The 19,308-nt window shown below is 52.5% G+C and overlaps 1 protein-coding gene across 2 annotated transcripts in view; it reads left to right on the forward strand.

Moving 5' to 3' along the window:
- The window catches only part of CORO1C (coronin 1C), a 73,216-nt gene that overhangs the window by 33,635 nt on the left and 20,273 nt on the right, over nt 1-19,308 (forward strand). For both annotated transcript variants that reach the window (XM_060192941.1, XM_060192942.1), the window contains one exon: nt 15,050-15,172. In XM_060192941.1, coding sequence (XP_060048924.1) covers nt 15,050-15,172 — 123 coding nt within the window. The remainder of the gene's footprint in view (nt 1-15,049; nt 15,173-19,308) is intronic.

Below are 19,308 nucleotides of genomic sequence, written 5' to 3' on the forward strand. Positions count from 1 at the left end.
AGAGACAGACAGAGGGATACCTACAGAAGCTTCCCCCCCTGCAGGTGGGGACTGGGGGTTTGAACCCAGGTCCTTGCACACTGTAATGTGCGCCGCCACCACCCGGCCTCCTTGGCCTGCAGTTCACTAGTTTTTAGTCTTTTGTTCTGTAACCAGTTATACAGGAGTTGGGATAGAATGAGTTGCTTTAGCAGTTAGTGTGTTTGGGTGACGCCATGGTTTTTGGAGAGGTTGCATAGGTTTTACCTCCCAGGCAGCATTACTATCTGTGTCGGCTCCTTAGAAACTCAGTGTGCTTTGGGAGGATGTGACACGGGCATAAACTAAGCCCAGTGACAGCCACTGCACTGCAGTAAGGCCAGTACTTGGGATTACCGATGTTTGTTGTCTGTCTGTCTGTTTTGCCAGAGCACTGATTAGCTCGGGCTCATGGTGGTGCAGGAGATCGACCGATGCTTGTAACTGTCTGGTTTTAACGGACTGGAGTGTGGCAGAGTTAAGTCCCAGCTCCATCACTGACTTGTGGCCAGGACACAGGTGTGTCACTCTGTCCCCCGTACTTGCATGTCCTTAGCTGTTACAGGGGCTGTAGCCAGTGACTTTTCTGCCTTGCGGATTCTAGTCTCAAATCCTCGTCGTCTCTGGTTCTCTGTGCTATAGTGATGACGTAGCTGGCTTGGAGCCCCGGGTTCAGTCGAGGAAGCACTGCTTCACCGTGCACTCCTCGGTGCCAGCACTGACTGGTTACTGAGTAGGCGGGGTAAGCAGAGCCAGGCTCCGTGTCGTTAGAAAGACTACATTTCCCTCTGCCACATGCAACCGCCTGCCCCCCCGAGTGTCTGTCTGTCTTGTGATTTGGTACAATGGTGATTATTTGAATAAGTGTAAACCGGACAGATTTTACAGATGATATTTGGCTGTTTGTGTAAGTCGCCATGGCCCTTTGATCAGCTGGCCTGTCAGCTGCTGCTGAGCTGCTTGTCTGCTGGGCGCATCTCCCCCTCCAGGACCACTTGCCTGTGTTTTGCTTCGGTGGAGCTGGAACCCACACACAACTTTGCCTCACTGCTCCAACCATGTTTTCACGCAGATACAGAGAGAGAGAGTCACTCGCTTAGGTGGCACCCAGGCTCGACCCTGGGTCGCGCGCATGGCGAGGCCCCTCCTGAGTGAGCTCTCCCTCCAGCCCCGCCTGTAGTTCTCCTTGTGGCCCACTTCTCATGTGCTGTAGCAGATGGCAGGTCCTGAGGTGCTTGTCTCCTCTCTAAGAAGTGCTACTGCGCGGGGTCGGCGGTGGTGCAAAGACCGGCGTAAGGATCCCAGTTCGAGCCCCGGCTTCCCACCTGCAGGGGAGTCGCTTCACAGGCGGTGAAGCAGGTCTGCAGGTGTCTGTCTTTCTCTCCCCCTCTCTGTCTTCCCCTCCTCTCTCCATTTCTCTCTGTCCTATCCAGCAATGATGACATCAGTGACAACAACAATAACAAATACAACAACAATTAAAAAAAATGAATGAGAAGCATGCTGGGGACCCCCAGGCACCCGCAAGTCCTTGGAGGAGAGGGACCTGTGCCAGTTGTCTCTGCGACTCTGAAACAGTGTCCCAGTACAGTAGCACTTTACACGACATGCGCTTACCCAGCACACCACTGCCCGCCCCCCGAACAGACCATTTCTGAAGTCTGCGAAGGGCTTGGAGGAAGCTGCTGTAACATTATGGGTATTTTAAGAAAGCCAACGAGGAAAAGAAGGGGGGTGGGAGAAAGAAAAGAAGGAAGGAAGAAAGGGAGGGAGGAGGGAAGGGAAAGAAAGCATCAACATCCCTCACTGAGTCCCATCTGACTGCGCACTAGCACCGCCAGAGAAGCCACAGATTTCCTGACTCCGTGACTGAGGGGGAAAAAAAAATCAGACTTAAAACCTCTTCAGAGCGGACAAGTAAACCCAAATGCTACTTCGGACCTGAGAACAAAGCCTAGGAAGCCAAGCCCAGGGAGCAGGCACGCCAAGTAAATGCCGACGTGAACGCCAAGGCTGGAGAGCGCAGGCACTCCAGACATGAGTGGCAACACAGGAAGTGGGAGCGGGGCGCACACCCCAAGCCGGGACCCAGTAACCGGTGTCTGAGGCCCTAACAGGCAGGGGGACACGGAGCCCCCTCTCCTGGGGCTCCAGAAGCCCACCTCCACTCACAGCTCTGCACGGGCTCACCTCCCACTTGGAAGTGGGTGGGAAAAACAAACTTGGCCAAGTTTCTTCTGAGGTGTACGTATTTACTGTGAGAGGGAACCGAGGAGGAAAGAGCCACAGAGAGGGCCAGAGCAACTGCTCAGCTGCGGCACAAGGCAGTATCGGGGCTCGGGCCCTGGTCTCCAGAAGGCTGAAATAGCTCTCCCTGGCCTTGGGCTCCAGGGCCCTGGCACAGCCTGCAGTGTTTGTAAACAAGAGGTCGGGAGCTCAGATACCCAGCTCAGCACCCGGCTCAGTCCTCAGCCAGGAGAGAAACCCAAGGCATAGCTCCTCTGGGCAGGTCCATACTCGCTCCTGTCTCCCCTCAACTGAGGCAGAACCTTCCCTGGGTTCCCCCAGCCTGCAGGGTGTAGCCTCTAAACCAGCACAGGCACCCAGCCACTGTGCCCGGGTTTTAAGGTGACTCTGGCAGACGTGGGGGGGGGGTGCAAAACCCTGCCCACTAAACCCCAAGCTGGTTTCTTCACCCAGATGTGGGGTGGGGTGGGGTGTGCTGTCCTGCCCTGTCCTGTCCGCCACACACCTAGGGCACTGGCTGGGGTGTTCCCGAGAGCCAGGGAGGAGTTAAGGTGGCCCCGCACTTGACTCAGTGGCTCCTGTTCACCACACTCCCAGATCCCACCAGCCCAGCCAATCCGAGCGGAGGAAGGAAATGATCCCGGCCAGCTGACAGCCCAGGCCGATGGCCATATATGGTAAAAACCACTGACAGAGCCATCAGGCCTGCTGTGGACAGATGAGCGCTGGGCTGGGCCGCCAAGGAACCAAGGAACCATACAAAGGACAGGCCAGGCGGCTGCTGTCTCCCAGGAGGGAGGGAGGGAGGGAGAGAGGGGACAGCAGGGAAGGAGGGAGCCATCATCTGCTGGGCACACTGAGTCACAGCCACTGTAATCAAAAATAGCTCCAGGGCACATCCTGAGGTTCCTTCTGCCAGAGACTGTACGCCATTGTTAACTGGGGGGCGGGGGAGGGGGGGGAGTAGGGTGCCCTCCCCCACCCTCGTTGTGGAGAACAGTCACTGGGAGGAAATGAAAAAGGCCCTTCTGTGCCACTTCATGTGGTAATGAGGCTGAGCCTGCTCCTAAGGCTGGCAGCTCTTGTGACATGATTTGGAAGTCATTGTTCTGCACCTGGTGCCTTCCCCCCCCCCCCCCCCCCGGGCACTCCCAGCCCCCCACCCCTTCACAGGCCCCGCAGTCGACAGCTGAAGGTACGTGTGGGCCAGTGTGGATGCCAGGAGGAAGATACCGGGCGCCCCAAGTCCCGGGCACCGAGAAGTCCCCGCCACACCAGGGCTGCTGCGTGCCAAGCCTCCACATTCGTGCAAGGGCTACTGGCACCGCTGCTTGTGGGCACGGAAGCTGCCTGGCAGTGGGGTGTGTGTGTGTGTGTGTGTGTGTGTGTGTGTGTGTGTGTGGTAAATCCAGCAGGTGCTGGCAGTGACCCGGGCACAGAGAAAAGCGCCATCAGGAGCCTGCCACTTCTTTTGAAGCGGCTCGTGAGCGGAGGCACTTAGCAGCGGGCACCGGGCACTTACAGGAAGCCCTCGACCATGTGAACTGGCCGCTGCCGCTTCATCAGAGCCGCTGTTTCCTCACGAGACCAAGCGCTCCCAAACCAAAGACAGCGCTCCAGGCTGACAGAACCAAAGCCCTGACAAGCCAGTGCTTTTGTGATTAAGCCTGCTGCTCCCAAAGAGACAATGCCAAGGATTAAGTGTCAATTAGACCACAGCTTCTATTAAAAAAAATGAAAAGGGCAATGCCAGACTTTGGCTCTCAGTGGGCCCGTGTTGCCAACAGCACACAAGTCACAGGAGCTAGGCTCCGAGCCATGGAAGGGCCACCTGCTCAGGGCAGCCCCTCTCCCCGCTTCCAAGTATGCACATGTCGGGCAGAGCTGGGACAACCCCGCACAAAACCCAGGCACCTTCCCGGAGCAGGACACTCTGGTGTGGGTCTTGCTTTATGAACGATGTGACCAAACACCGAGCAGATGCTGTGCGGGCCCAGTTCCAGCAGGCCTCCCGCCACGCACACCACTGCTGATTCTGGTTCTCCCCCGTGTCACAGGCCAGGAAAACGCCACTTTTGCATGATGGATAATGGGAGTCAAGGCGGAAAGGCCAAGAAAAGAGTGACACTCCCACCCCCCCAAGAAATCATAAGATATCCTCTTGGGCCCCTGCAGTCACACAGCTCATCCTCCCTAGCTGCTAGGTCCAGAAAGAGGAAGAAAGAATGAGGGCTCCCTTCTTTCTACTGTGTTGACCGTGTAACTAGCCATCCCCTCTGCAATCTGAGAGCACAGGGTTCTGCCCCTTGTCCCGCAGGTGACTCAGACAGGAGTTTTTATAAAAACGGGCAACAACAGGGGCAAACAGCAAAGGGAAGCCTAAGGAAGGTCTGCCTCAGTGGATGAAAGGTAACAGGTGAGAGGGACACCCAGCAGGAAGGAGAGGCTCTGAGAGTCTTGATCAAGATCTGGCTTCTTGATAAACAGGGACTCTGAAGCAGCCTTGTCAAAGCAGGTTCTGTGAGAGAGTGAAGTCCTAGTACCCCAGGCAGTTACAGTCCCTGAATCAGCTTCTCTCCTGTGCAGCTAGAGGCATTCATCTTCAAGAGAGGGGAGCGGGCAGGCATTCCCGTGGCTTTCCAGAGGGCTGGATCCTTTCATAAAATCCTCGTTGAGAAAGACTGTCAGGTGTGTCAGAAAGATCATTCAGACACAGAGCAAGCGAGAGTCCCAAATATTCTCTACAAGTTCCTAAACTGAGCTGGAGAAACGTAAGGAGGAGCTACCAGAGACAGATAAGCCGGGAGGAAGTGGGAGAAGAGACAGTAAGGACAGAGAGATGTCCACCTGGAGGCAGACACCTGGCGAGAATGCTGGCAAGCGGGCCAGCATTCCAGGCCCCCCCCACACACACACACACACCTGAAAGGCAAAAAGAAGTAAGCAGGAGCCCCCAGGTCCTCCAGCACGGGTGCTGGTGGAGGTGCAGGTGAGGAGACCAGAAGCCTGAGTTCTGGCCAAGTCCCCACCCCATTTTTAATTATTTTATTTTGTTTATCTGCAAGAGCACCGCTCAGTTCTGACTTGTAGTGGTAGTAGGAGGATCGAACCTGGGACTTTGGAACTTCAGGCATGAGAGTCTCTTTGCAGAACCTTTATGCTGTCTCTTGCCTCCCCACCCCACTTTTTAAACTGGGTCACCTGGATTCATTGCCATTCCCAGTTTGTCATGTGTTTAAGGCACAGGAGTGAGTGTGTGTGTGTGTGTGTGTGTGTGTGTGTGTCCCTCCCCAGGACTCAAAACAGTGATGGAAGTACCTCAGCACCCCCGCAAGAGTGTGGGGGCTTCCAGAGGGCGTTGGAACTCCGTGCAGTTGGGGTGGGAGGAAAGCTCCCTACAAGCCCAGACCACAGAGATGACCTGTGTTCAGCAAGACTGCTGTTATTCATCATCTGCGAGACCAAGCAGTAAGGAAACGTACCGGGCCACACCTCGAGAAGCCGGGCCAGGGTGGCGTGCCGGAGCTTGAGGGAAGCACCGCGGACCTAGGCGCTCCTGAGTCACGGCGCCCGACTGCACCACCCAGTCCAGGCCAAGAGCCTGCTGGGCTCAAGCAGCCAACCCTGCAGATCCCAGAGCCGGGGAAAAGCCTTCCGGACAAAAACCTCCCTGGAAATCCCTTCACTCCTACGGGCCTCCCTGCACTGTCGACACTCAGTCCTGGAGGACGGAGTCTGGGGGGGGGGGACCCAGTCTCCTGAGGTTGCAGTAGGAGCCCCGCTTACTGCCGACAGACGGGCCTCAGAGGGAAATTCACGGTGGGCACATGTGTACATGGGAGTCTTAATCTCAAGATCAATACCTGTGTACTCCAGATGGATGTGTAAAGACAGTCCCACAGGCACTGGCAAGACCAGCCTTTCTAGTCTCTCACAGGAGAAGAAAGGGAGATGGGGGCTGGTACCGGGGAAGTCTCAGCTTTGGTAGGTTTTTGTTGCTGCTGTTGTTGTTTGTCTTGCCCCCAGGGCTATCTCTGGGGCTCGGTGCCTGCACTATGAATCTACTGCTCCTGGAGGCCATTTCCCCCATTTTTGTTGGCCTTGCTGCCCTTGAGTGGTAGTTACTTTAATACCCAAGCCCAGCTCCTGAGGCTCACACACACCTTGAGCAGGACCTTTCCTGCTGCCTCGCTTTTGTCAGTCAAAGTTCAGGGCGCCAGTATGCCGGGCTGGCTTCGCGGGCGGGAGACAGAGACGACCAGAAACTCACGGCTGAGCTGAGAATGCAGTTTAATCTTTATTCACGAGCGGGCAAGCAGTCTAACAACCTAATCATAACACGATCCTCTCCTGCCTTTTTCTCCTCCGCGGAAGAGCCAGGAACCCAGGAAGTACGTAGGATAGGGGGCGGGGAGAAGCAAGAAGTGCAAAAAGGCAAAGACTAAACCAAAATCTCCTGGAGGTAGGGGGAGTGACACCAAACCAATGTAACAGAATGACCATGTAAATAGACCACAACATCAAGCAATGTAACAGAAGGGATCCCAGAGGCAGAACTAGAAGCATACCAACACGCTTTTAAGCGTCACTTCACACTGCACGTGGGAATTGGTATGTTCTTTGATTTTAAACAAAATGGCACCTTATTACAGGCTCCCCACTTGCAGGGGAGTCGCTTCACAAGCGGTGAAGCAGGTGTGCAGGTGCCTAGCTTTCTCTGCCCCCTCTCTGTCTTCCCTTCCTCTCTCCATTTCTCTCCTATCCAACAACAAAAAAAAACAGCAACAGCAATGGGAAAAGATGGCCTCCAGGAGCAGTGGATTCATAGTGTAGGCACCGAGGCCCAGTGATAGCCCTGGAAACAAACAAAAAAAGAAACGTTCTCTTTGATATTTGATAGTGGACCAGTTTTTTTCCCGTGGGGCCTGTGAAGCTGAGAGAGGGGACACTTGGTGCTGTCCCTTGTGGCTGCCCAGGTCTTGGGCTGTGCATGTGGGCAGGTGAGCCCGGCAGGGCCATGCCACCTCTCCCTGGCAGCCCCGCAGGCCCGCTCACCAGGCTTCTTTATCACAGAGCACCTCTTCCTGACCTCAGGCTTGGTGTTTCCCACACAATGAAAATGCCTCACGGGCAGCGCTGAGCTCCCTACTCAGTGACAGGCCTGCCACCAAGTCCCACGCCTCATGCCCTGGGCCTGGCCTGCTGTGCCATGTGGTCTGCTGCTCCCCCTGCCCGCTGCCCGCTGACCCGTCTCCTTGGAGTGGCAGCCTCAGGCGATCCCATCGGAACATGTAGCCTAGACAGAATCCTCTCATACGAGAAAGGACCTTTTAAAAAAAGGAAACAGAGGAAACCCACTTCAATGAACGTCCCTTCTGGGTCCTTTGAACTCTGCACAGAGTGAATGGAGCCCTTGTGCCTGGGCTGGAGCTCTGCGTCTGCTCTGAGCACATGCTGGGCCCAGCTGACCGTGCCCTGCTACCTCTGAGGCCTCCACAAGTGAGCGCCAACGCCTTTGAAAAAGGCCATGAACATAGGGACAGCGAGACACTGCGCTCTGCATACACGGGCTGGTCTTGATCTGCATTTCCCCTCACTGAGAACTTACACGAGCAGCTGGGGAATTCTCTGAGTAAACTGAGTCAGGATGGGGCGGGAGGGCCGTTCCTGTCCTAACACCCGAGGGAGGGGTGACCTGGAAAGCCAGCATGGATTCCTGTAAGGGGTTATTCAAGGTCAGAACAGAAGATGCCACCGGTGAGGAGCGGGAGAAATCCTGAGAAGCCGCCTTGAGCTGGACTTGAGCAGGGAGGGGACACAGCAGAGGAGGCGGCGCTCAACGCTCAACAGAGCCGGGCTGTGGCCGACTTAGTGCGGGAGCTAAAAAAGACACAGTGGGGCCGGACAATGGCGCACCTGGTTGAGCGCACACATTATGGTGCACAAGAACCCAGGTTTGAGTCCCCAGTCCCCACCTGCAGGGGAAAGCTTCAAGAATGGTGAGGCAGGGCTGCAGGTGTCTCTGTCTCTCTTCCTCTCTTATCTCCCCTTCCCTTCTCAATTTCTTTCTTTCTCTACCCAGTAATAATTAAAAAATATATATATATATATATATATATATATATATATATATGGTGTGGGGATGCCCTGAGCCTCTGTTGATTGCCGGGTCCTCCTTGGCAGGAGCTCACTGGCTTCATCAGCTGGCCGGTGAGCAGGCTCCGTCCGGATGGAAACTGGTGAGCACAGGAGGGCTGTTCATACTCAGCAGACCCTTCCAGAGCCAGAGCAGCGGGACCACAGGTGACGATGCAGAGACTCCTTCCTGCCTGAGGCTCCGGGGTCCCAGGTTCAGTCCTCAGCGCCATCATCAGCCAGAGCTGAGTGGAGCTCTGGTGAATGACAGGAAGGAAGGAAGGAAGGAAGGAAGGAAGGAAGGAAGGAAGGAAGGAAGGAAGGACTCTTCTATATAATACATAGTTCCTGTTGGGAACACCCAGTGTGAACCGTTGTGAGTCCACAACGGATGGTGAACACCCATCCCCACAGGTGCCTCTCTTATAGCACCATTCGCTCCCTTGAAGCCAGCCTCCGAATGGAGTCCCTTCAGAGACCTGTCTGTGTGTCAAAGGTGTTTGGATTGCAGGGTGCTCCCCTCGGCCTGCGGGGCGAGAGCTGTAGCACTCGGACCCCTTTGTGTGGAGACCTGGGGCGTTCGGGGCAGTGCAGCCGTGGACAGGATAAGTGGTGGCTTTGTGAAACACGGCATGGGGAACAAATACAATGCCGTTAGGTGGAGCCGGAAGCGGTGGTTCTCCGGCAGATCCTCCGAGGAACATCCTTACAACTAGAGCCGGCCTATGGAGGAGTGTATTTTTTGCAGAAGTCATTGAAACCTCCCAGCATTGGTTCTTTTTTCTTTTAACCAAAGCACTGATCAGCTCTGGGGTATGGTAGTGTGGGGGGGGGATTGAACCTGGGACTCGGGAGCCTCAGACATGAGAGTCTGTTTGCATAACCATTATGCTATCTACCCTTGCCCCCAGCATTGGTCTTGAGCTGTTAGATACAGTGTCTCTTATTTATTTTATATGTTATTGGATAGAGATAGAGAGAAATTGAGAGAGAAGGGGGAGATAGAGAGGAAGAGAGACAGAGAGATGCTTGCAGACCTGCTTCACCGCCTGTGAAGTGACTCTCCTGCAGGTGGGGAGCCGGGGGCTCGAACCGGGGATCCTTATACTGGTCCTTGTGCTTTGCGCCACATGCGCTTAACCCCCTGCGCTACCGTCCGACTCCCCAATACAGTGTGTCTTTACCGATGCCTCCAGCTTGCTTTTCACCCTGCTCCCCGCCACCCGCTTCACCCACCGAAGAGCATGGCTGCCTGGGATTAGTGAAGGCCCCGTCCTAAGGAACTCTGCTGAGTCCTGGAGGCTTTGAAATGCTTGAGGACTTCGTCCAAACACAGAGTAAGTGGCACTAGGGGTGTCTTAAGAGGTTTCCTGCCACCAGGAAGGGAGGTGGCTAGAGCATGTCAGCCTCGGCTCCAGCCAGCCATGTGGAAGCCATGGTGCCACACCTTTGTCTCGTGACAGCTGCTCATACACCTGGGGCTGAATTGTCCCTGGCGCTCCTGTTGCTCATCCCTGGCAGGCCACTGGGTCTTTCAGATGCTAATGTGTGTAAGCTGCTACCCTGACCTGTCTCGTAACTGCTGCGTTTAAGAGCTGGGCTCAGGGCCAGAGCCTCTGGGGACATTGGCGTCGGCTGTCTCAGTCACTGTAATGCCCGCCGCTCGGACCTTTGGCTGAAGAAGTACCAGAGAAGCCCCGTTAATGCTATGGGGTCAGGACTAGTAAGTACTCTGTGAATTTGGAGTTCTCGTCTGACCGGGTGGCTGTACCCAGCCACGCTTTTTAGAATCTTGCTCGCAAAGCAGACAGCTTCCAGATGAGGTGGCCGAGGCGGTGTCAGACTGAAGACAGTGGGGATGGCGTGTTAGTCTATGAGCTGACTCAACTGATAGCTGGTTCTCAGAATACGGCAGTCTTTCCTCCAAGAGAATCCTTAACAGCAAGATGAAAGTCTTTAGGCTTCCCCCGGCCTCCGGATTCACCGACTTGTGCCTGAGAGACGCAGGTGAGCGGCAGCTTCGTGCGGATTTGCAGCGGGGACATCTCTGAGCAGATCAGACATGGCTTCCCGGCTCCCTGGCGGGGTGACCAGCGAGTGCCCGTCCTGGGTCATGTGCTGTCCTCAGGGCCCAGCCTGGGGAGCCAGCAGTGACATGTCCCCAGCTTCACCATGTGAGGCCGTCATTGTTCCTCCTGCAGTTGGCACGTATGTGAACGCAGGGCAGTCGGTAATGGCCCAGCCCCACCCTGTTGAAACTAACCTCTCTACAGGAGCATGTGGCTTTGAGCGTTTCTTTCAACTTGCTCCAGTCAGGGGCCAGAGAGACTCGGGCTGGGAAGTCTAAGCCCTTGAGGGCACGGCAGCTGGCTGCGGGCTGATGCTCATCCTGTTCGTGAGAAAATGGGCCTTCACCCTGGCTGCCCCTCTCACCCCTTTTCTCCTCAGATGTCTAGCTGCATTCCAGTGCCACTTGCCCTGTTGCTTTTGTCGTAAGGGTCTGCGATGACATCACAACCACAGGAAGCAGCGATGCCGGTTATTTCAGCCTTATTCTCCGTTCCAGTCCCATGACATTGTGGGAGAGCTCTTCCCCCGTCAGAATCTGGTGCAGAGGCTCAGCGGTTCCCCAGACCTCTGCTTCTTAGCTTTTTCTCTGTGCCTTGGTTTCTTTATTTAGAAAACGGGACTAATAAAGTCATTACATCAGAAATAAAAATAGTTGTGAGAATGAAGACAGGAAAGGTCTTGTGTAGTTCCTAGCATGCAGTGTAAGCATTCTAAACATGTTAGCCACTCTTCTTTATTTTGAATTTTTAAATATTTATTTACTTTCCCTTTCATTGCCCTTCTGGTTATTGTTGTCGTAGTTACTATTGTTGTGGCTACTGATGTCGTCGTTGTTGGATAGGACAGAGAGAAACGGAGAGAGGAGGGGAAGACAGAGAGAGGGGGGAGAGAAAGACAGACACCTGCAGACCTGCTTCACGGCCTATGAAGCGACTCCCCTGCGGGTGGGGAGCCGGGGGCTCGAACCGGGATCTTTATGCCGGTCCTTGAGTTTTGTGCCACGTGCGCTTCACCTGCTGTACTACTGCCTGACTCACCTTTTTTATTTTTTATAGAGAAGGGAAAAGGCATCAGTCACTCTTAAATGACATTTAAGGTACCCAAGAAAATGCCTGACTCTTTTTGGTGTTTTATGTATTTATTTCTTTTACCAGAGCTCTGCTCAGCTCTGGGAATTGAACCTGGGACCTCAGAGCCTCAGGCTTGAGAGTCTGTTTGCATAACCATTATGCTGTCTCCCCCACCCAAAGTGTCCGACAAGATCTTAGACTTACCTGTAGTCTTGTCAGGTTTGAGTTGAGAATGGCAGGAATACTAATTGTTATTGTCAGATATCTTAGTTGACTGGAGAATACTGGTGAATAACGGTTAGCTTTCAGCCAGTTGTTTCATTGTAATCTGGGGGGCGGGGCGGGGCGGGGCGGGGGGTCATTCTACGCTTTTCAGTATGTAATTAAGAAGAACTAGTGTTAGTAGTTCCAGATTTTCTTCGAAGCTGTATTGTATCTGAACAAGAGCTCTCAGCCCAGGCTGGTGCCCATAGAAGGCCAGAGTTCAGTGATAGAACTTCGCCACCAAGGATGCCTAGTGAGGTTTGCTAGCAACTCTTGAGTTTTACAGGGACCCATAGAGAAAATAAAACAGTACATAGAGGGGAAAACTTTTTCCCCTTGGGAATAAGGTTTTTTGAAAGTATAAAGTTAACGTGTCTCAACTTTATTAAAAGTGTTTTTGAAAAATAGGAAACAATAGTAGGACATGCGTGTATGCACCCACAAGACTGAACAGATGTTAATGTTTTGCCCTGTTTGTTTCATAATCTCTTTCTCAGAAAGGAGTAAAGCCTATCAGATGTAGCTAAGCCACTAGTCTCTGTTCCTTCTTTCTCCTTCCTCGGAGGCTGCATAGTCAGTCGGTGCTGATTTCAGTACCCATCACATATGTGTATCTGTAATCCAGACGAACGTTCACTCTCCGTGCACTAAGTGGTACTGGTGTCCACCTCAGAGGACAGTTAGATCCCATCCGCTTCTTCTCGATTGCTCTGAAGGCCCATCTTCTGCAAGAGGCAGGAGCTGATCTTTCAGGTGGACCCCCAGGACTGCTGGGGGCCAGGGAGAATCTCCAGCTCCTTGTCCCAGCTGTCCCAGGCAGTCCAGCCCCTGTGGTGACTGCTCTTCCTCTGTGTCTACAGCATTTGTGCTCAGACTTCTTTTTTTTTTTTTTAAAGACTTTTTAAAAAATATTTTATTTATTTATTCCCTTTTGTTGCCCTTGTTGTTTTATTGTTGTAGTTATTATTGTTGTTGTCGTTGTTGGATAGGACAGAGAGAAATGGAGAGAGGAGGGGAAGACAGGGGGAGAGAAAGACAGACACCTGCAGACCTACTTCACCGCCTATGAAGTGACTCTCCCTGCAGGTGGGGAGCCGGGGTTCGAATCGGGATCCTTGTGCTTTGCGCCACCTGCGCTTAACCCGCTGCGCTACAGCCCGACTCCCTGTGCTCAGACTTCTAACCTCTGCTGCCAGACTTAGAGGATGTGAACTGTGCCCTGCTTGTTTCACTGTAATGGAGTCCTCTTCCGGTTCCTGTCCTATGGGCTGCCTGCTCTGCTCTGTGCCCACTGTTCCTGGGGCTGGCTGTGGACTCTGCGGGGCGTGTGCGTGTATGCACGGCATAGGGGTCCCGTTCCAGTCCCATGTGTCTCTTCACTGGGTGTGACTGACGTGGGCTCCGCGTCAGTATTGATGTGTCCCAGAGACTCTGTCTCTCCTCGTGCTGCCCCCCTCTGTATCACGTCCTTTACGTGAGGGTTGCCGAGCAGCTCCTCTCCCCTTTTCCCTGAAGCAATTTCTCCTTGAATGTCACCTGTAAAACCATCCAGGCCTAGCGATTTTTGGCATTTAATAATTGATATTTGGCAAGGTTGGGTGATCTGGTATTGTAGTTATTGATTTTTTTGTAGGTCTGTTCACGTTTCTTTAGTAATTGAGAATATTTTAGGAAGCTGTATATCATCCTAAGAGATTGCATATTTTATCTGGAATTTTCAGAACACTGAAAAGCACTAACTAGCATTTTTCATAGTATTCCAGTTTCTGCTCTTCTGTAAATTCTGTTCCTTTTTTGATTCCTGCATTTGTGTCTCTTTCCCCAGTCTGTCCAGCTTTGCTGACTAGGTATGTTGTTTATTTTCTTTTCCTTCCTTCCTTTCTCTCTTTTCTTTCATTTTCCTTCTTTTCCCCCTAGGCTATGGTCATATGAGGGAATAACCTGGAACTTTGAAGTCTGGTCTCTGGCCCGAAGGCCTTTTTGCATAGCCATCACGCAGTCCTCCCTGCCTTTTTCCTCCAGTATAGAAATGTTAAAAATACAATGGCTATCCCTGAGCCCACTACTAAGATGAGAATATCAACATTGTTTTGTACTGTAAACCATTAATCCTTGCCCTTTTCTTGTTATCTTTAAATATAGACTTATTGTGCTTTAACATTGGTTTACAAAACTATAAGATTCCAGGGAATAGTTTTGTGTGTGTTCGTGTGTGTGTGTGTGTGTGTGCGCGTGCGTGCGCACACGCAGCAGCGAGTGGGTTCCTCGGGGGACACCTGGTCTGGGGACACACAGAATGTCGTGTCTCCCCTCTTAAGCAGAAGAGCCCTCGTTCGCCTGTTGGTACGGCAGCTTTTGTCTCAGTTGGCTCAAAACAGTCCTGACAAACCAGTCAGCTTGATGAATTCAGACAAGTAGCACAAGCAGATCGTGACGGCTGCTTAGCCCGAACACCGCACAGCGTGTTCACTCAGCGGCCCAGGAGGCAGGAGGCAGGAGGCAGAGTAGCGAATGAAACATCAGCCTCTCCGGCACCAAGTCCCAAGTTCAGGGCCCGACACTGCATGTGCCAGAGCAATGCTTCGGTTCAACCTCTTCCTCCCTCCCTCTCTCCTTCCTTCTTCCTCAGAAAGACATTTAAAAAAATCTTTAGAAATAAACAAAACATTGTGTTCTCAGTGAGACGTGGACCTGGGCAGTGGGTGAACAGGGCTGCCCGCTGTTCTGGTCAGTGGGAGGCCGCGTGGAGAGGCTGGAGGGGTGTTCAGACACCACGCGCTCGTAGCTCCTCTGCGAGGACTAGCGTTCTTCTCTTTTTTGCTCTGACTTTGCTTGTGCAAAGAACCATCCGTTTCCAGAGCTCCTCTTAGATTCAGGACATCGACAGGTCACATTCAATCGCGTAATTTAAGTACTATTGACCGTGTGTTTCTTTTTTACTGTAAAACAGGTTTGGCTATTACAGAATTGAGTTTGCATTTTGGCCAAAAGGCTTTTGTGTTATTCTCTTTCCCTGTACACAGATGCTGGTGGAGCCGACAGCAAAATCTCAGGGCATTTAGAAATTAGGGTTCTTAGAATCTGGTAGCTTTTTATTGAAATGAAGGTTGACAGTTCCTGGACGGTAAGAACATCAGGTGTAGACAACAGAGTTTGAGGGGGGAGTGACAAAGGAGGAACGGGGCTGAGAGAGGACTCTCGTGACAGCCATGATTCTACATAACAGGTCTGTTCTTCCCTTTCAGACCGGTCGAATCGACAAATCCTACCCCACAGTATGCGGCCACACAGGACCCGTGCTCGACATAGACTGGTGTCCGCACAACGACCAGGTCATTGCCAGTGGATCAGAGGACTGCACGGTCATGGTAAGCGCCCACCTGGCCCTGGAGCCACTCACCTTCTGGGGTGTGTGGGGGAGGCGGGGGTGGGGGTGTAGGCCTGAGAAACAGAGAAGCATTGAGTTACACCACAATTGAAGCTTAACTGCAGGCAAACTTTGTATATAGCTCCTTATATCAAGAGATTGTAATACACATGTATATATCCCCCCAGACGTGCTCATATTATAGTGCGCAAGGACCCAGGTTCAATTCCCTGGTCCCCACCTGCGGGTGGGAAAGCTTCGTGATTGGTGAAGCAGGTCTGCAGGTGTCTCTCTGTCTCTTTCCCTCTCTACCTCCCCCTCTCCTATCAGTTTCTCTTTGTCCCTATCCAATAATAAACTGTTTAAATGGGAGATATAACACACAGAGAGAGATAGAATTTTTGTAAGCACTTATTTTCCAAACCATTGCCAAGAGGTATGCCCTGTCTGATGGGCCTTGGCTAGGAAAGCCCCCACACGGAGCTAACACAGCTTGGGGTTTTAAAAAGTCATTTATAGTCTCTTGTTTAGACCCCCCCCCCCCAAAAGTAGCTCATTTATAAAACCAGACTGTAGGGCATTTAAAAACAATTTTTTTTTCTATTGAGGGAGACACTAGAACACTGCTCAGCTCTGACATAAAGTGGTGCTGGGGGTTGAACCCGGGACCTCTGAGGCTGGGCCGTCAAAGGCTGACACGCTGCCGTGGTGCTATGGCCCCCAACCCGGGGCTGCCTTTTAGTATGGAACTTCTTGTTCTTCTTAGCCTTCAAATGTAGTAGTTTTTACCAGAGCACTGCTCAGCTCTGGCTTATGGTGGTGCGGGGGATTGAACCTGGGATTTGATGGAGCCTCAGGCTTGAGAGTCTGTTTGCATAACTATTATGCCATCTACCCCCCAAATGTAGTTTGTTTTTTTTTAAATATTTATTTTATTTATTTATTCCCTTTTGTTGCCCTTGTTATTATTGTTGTTGTCGTTGTTGGATAGGACAGAGAGAAATGGAGAGAGGAGGGGAAGACAGAGAGGAGGAGAGAAAGACAGACACCTGCAGACCTGCTTCACCGCTTATGAAGCGACTCCCCTGCAGGTGGGGAGCCGGGGTTCGAACTGGGATCCTTATGCCAGTCCTTGTGCTTTGCGCCACCTGTACTTAACCCGCTGCGCTACAGCCCGACTCCCCCAAATGTAGTTTTTAATCCTAGCCCAGAACACACTTTGGGCATGAGCAGAGGCTGATGTCCTGCAGCCGGCAAGGTGGCCCTGGCGGATCGAGTCAGTCGCGCAGGGGACAGCTAGGGCGCAGCTCCGGTTGTGTTTTCCTATTCCTTCGTCTGCGAGCTGAACCAGACTGAGCAACACTAGCGGTGAAGCAGGTCTGCAGGTGTCTTATCTTTCTCTCCCCCTCACTGTCTTCCCCTCCTCTCTCCATTTCTCTCTGTCCTATCCAACAACGATGACAACAGTAATAACTACAACAATAAAACAACAAGGGCAACAAAAAAGAATAAATATTTTTTTAAAAAAAAAAGAAGGCTTCACTAATTACAATTTCTTTTTTTTTCCACATAAGCCCATTCCTGAACTGTGTCATTTCAACATTTACCCATTTTTCCTCGCTGGCTCTGGCTGTGGATAAGTCCTCCAGTCATCTCACGCTGCCAGCAGCCAGCAGCCCGAGTGGAGCCCAGAAATGCACTGCTGTCGGGGCAGTGCCCGTTAGCACGCCTGGCTCAGCCCGCAGTTTGAACGGTGGCAGGCAGCAACTTGGCATTGGAGGGGAACGTTGTCAGGTTAGACCTGATGCCACAGTCTCAGGCTGAGAGCTGTAAGCTTTCTTGGAGACGCAGGTTTAATCCGTCTCCCCAGCTCCAGTATCGTGGGTCATGTTGTCCTTTTAGAAAGAACTGTTACTGTGAAGCACACTCAGCAGTTAACTGAGCCGAGCGATTTACTACAAAGTCAATGCCCTGTAGTACCACCTAGGTCAAGAAACACAATGCCAGGGCCTTCTCAGACTCTGCCATGCAGGCCCCCCATTGACAGCCCCCTCCCCTCCTCTCTCCACCCCTTTCCTCTCCACCTGTCTCAGGTAGAGAGACAGCACAATGATTCTGCACACGACCTTCATGCCTAAGGCTCCCCGGGTTCAATCCCCAGCACCATCGTAAGCCAGAGCTAAGTAGGGCTTGGGTTTAAAAAAAAAAAAAAATGAAAGTGACCATTTTTTCACACTTGTAGTTGAACTCCCATACCCGTCTGGCTCCAGTCATCTGGATGTGACGCATCTCAAACACCGCAGTCTTCCCTGTTTTAAACTCATGGCGGGCTGGCTAGATAGCTCACTCAACTAGTGCGCCGCCTGCCTGGCCCCCACCGCAGCGGAGCAAGCTGCAGAGCTGCGGCCTCTTTCACTCTGTCTCTGCCTCTCTGACGCTAACTAAGAATAAACAAACTCCTGGTAACTCTTCTATCTCTTTCTTAAGCTGTTTCTCCTCCATCCCTTTCTTGTCCTTCACCGCGTCTGTGTCGACCTTCGACCTGTGGCTTGGCTGGGACACCCCCCTGGTGCCGCCTCAGCTTGCTCTGCTCTCTGGGCTCCCTGCCACCTGGCAGCCGATCACCCTGAGCCGTCAGACTCAGACCTGGTCCCTTTGCGAGACTGGAGCCGGTCCTCTTGTGTCTGTGTCGTCGTGTGTGTCCCCCACCCCCCCGTCACAGGGAGCCAGGCCTCCCGGGATTCCTCTGGTGTGACTGCTTCTGCTCAGTGACTTTCTCCAGGAACCCACTGGGGATCTCCAAGTGGCGACATTAAATTCTGTATTTGGTTTGCAGTTTCTGACGAAACGCTGTGAGATGATGCTCCCTCTTACTGGTTGGCCTGCCCAGCCGCCCAGGTCATATGGGAAAGCAGGCACCACGCGTTAGCCTTTGCTCACCCCGTCTACGAGGTCCTGCCTGGGCTGCCTCTCCTCTCCTCAGAGGCGACCATTCATGTTGGACTCACGGGTCTCAGAGTATCTCGCAGGTTCCGAGCCACTGCGATTGTGACCTCCGAGCTCAGCTCATCCCGTCTTTGCCTCCTCAAGGTTTGGGAGTCCCGTTGCCAGAAAGCCAGTATCTGGAAGCTCCCTGGCTGGCTGCTGTGCTAATCTCCCAGCACCGTCCTGGACGTCCTGGCCACGTCTCGTACCATCCACTTCTCTGAGACACTTGTCACCACTCAACAGAAAATGGGAGCCGGGTGGTGGACACCCTATTAAGTGCACATAGTACTGTACGCAAGAACCCACTCAGGGACCTGGGTTCGAGTCCCCGATCCCCACCTACAGCCGCCTTATGGGTGGTGAAACAGGTCTTTCTGCAGGTGTCTCGCTCCCCATCTCCCCTCCCTCTCAGTTTCTCTGTCCTATTGGATAAAATGGGGGGGGGGGGGAGGGAAAAATAGCCACAGGAAGTGGTGGATTTGTAGTGCTGACACTGACCTCTAGCGATAATCCTGGAGGCAAAAAAAAAAAAAAAAGGAAACCAGATTTTCGAAATCACAGTCTAAATATGGGAATGTGCATTGTCATGATGGTCTTTGTTTTTAAGATTTTTGCAATAGATGAGGCTGTGTGTGTGTGTGTTGATGATGCCATCATAAACATGAAACATAAAATGGGGAGCCAGGTGGTAGCCCAGCAGGTTAAGTGCACGTAGCGCAAAGCAGAAGTACCGGCGTAAGGACCCCGGTTGGAGCCCCCGGCTCCCTACCTGCAGGGGAGTCACTTCACAGGTGGTGAAGCAGGTCTGCAGGTGTCTGTCTTTCTCTCCTCTTCATTTCTCTCTGTCCTGTCCAACAACAACAACTACATTGATAAAACAACAAGGGCAACAAAAGGGAATAAATAAATATTAAAAAATTTAAAAAATATATACAAAATGTTCATTTTAAAGACATTGTGTGGTTGGTCATTGCAGGGCAAAGATATTGCCAGCAGAGTGCTCCTACTAGTTCCCAACTCCATGTTCTGAACTGCTCTGAGTGACCAAGTTCATGTCTGATAGTTTTCCCCAAGGAGGTTAGCAGAAACGAGCCCCTGACTCTGCACACCTGTTGTGGCCACTGTATTAACGGCCCAGCACCATTTTGC

Source organism: Erinaceus europaeus, chromosome 6 (assembly GCF_950295315.1).
Source record: "Erinaceus europaeus chromosome 6, mEriEur2.1, whole genome shotgun sequence".
Classification (NCBI taxonomy): domain Eukaryota; kingdom Metazoa; phylum Chordata; class Mammalia; order Eulipotyphla; family Erinaceidae; genus Erinaceus; species Erinaceus europaeus.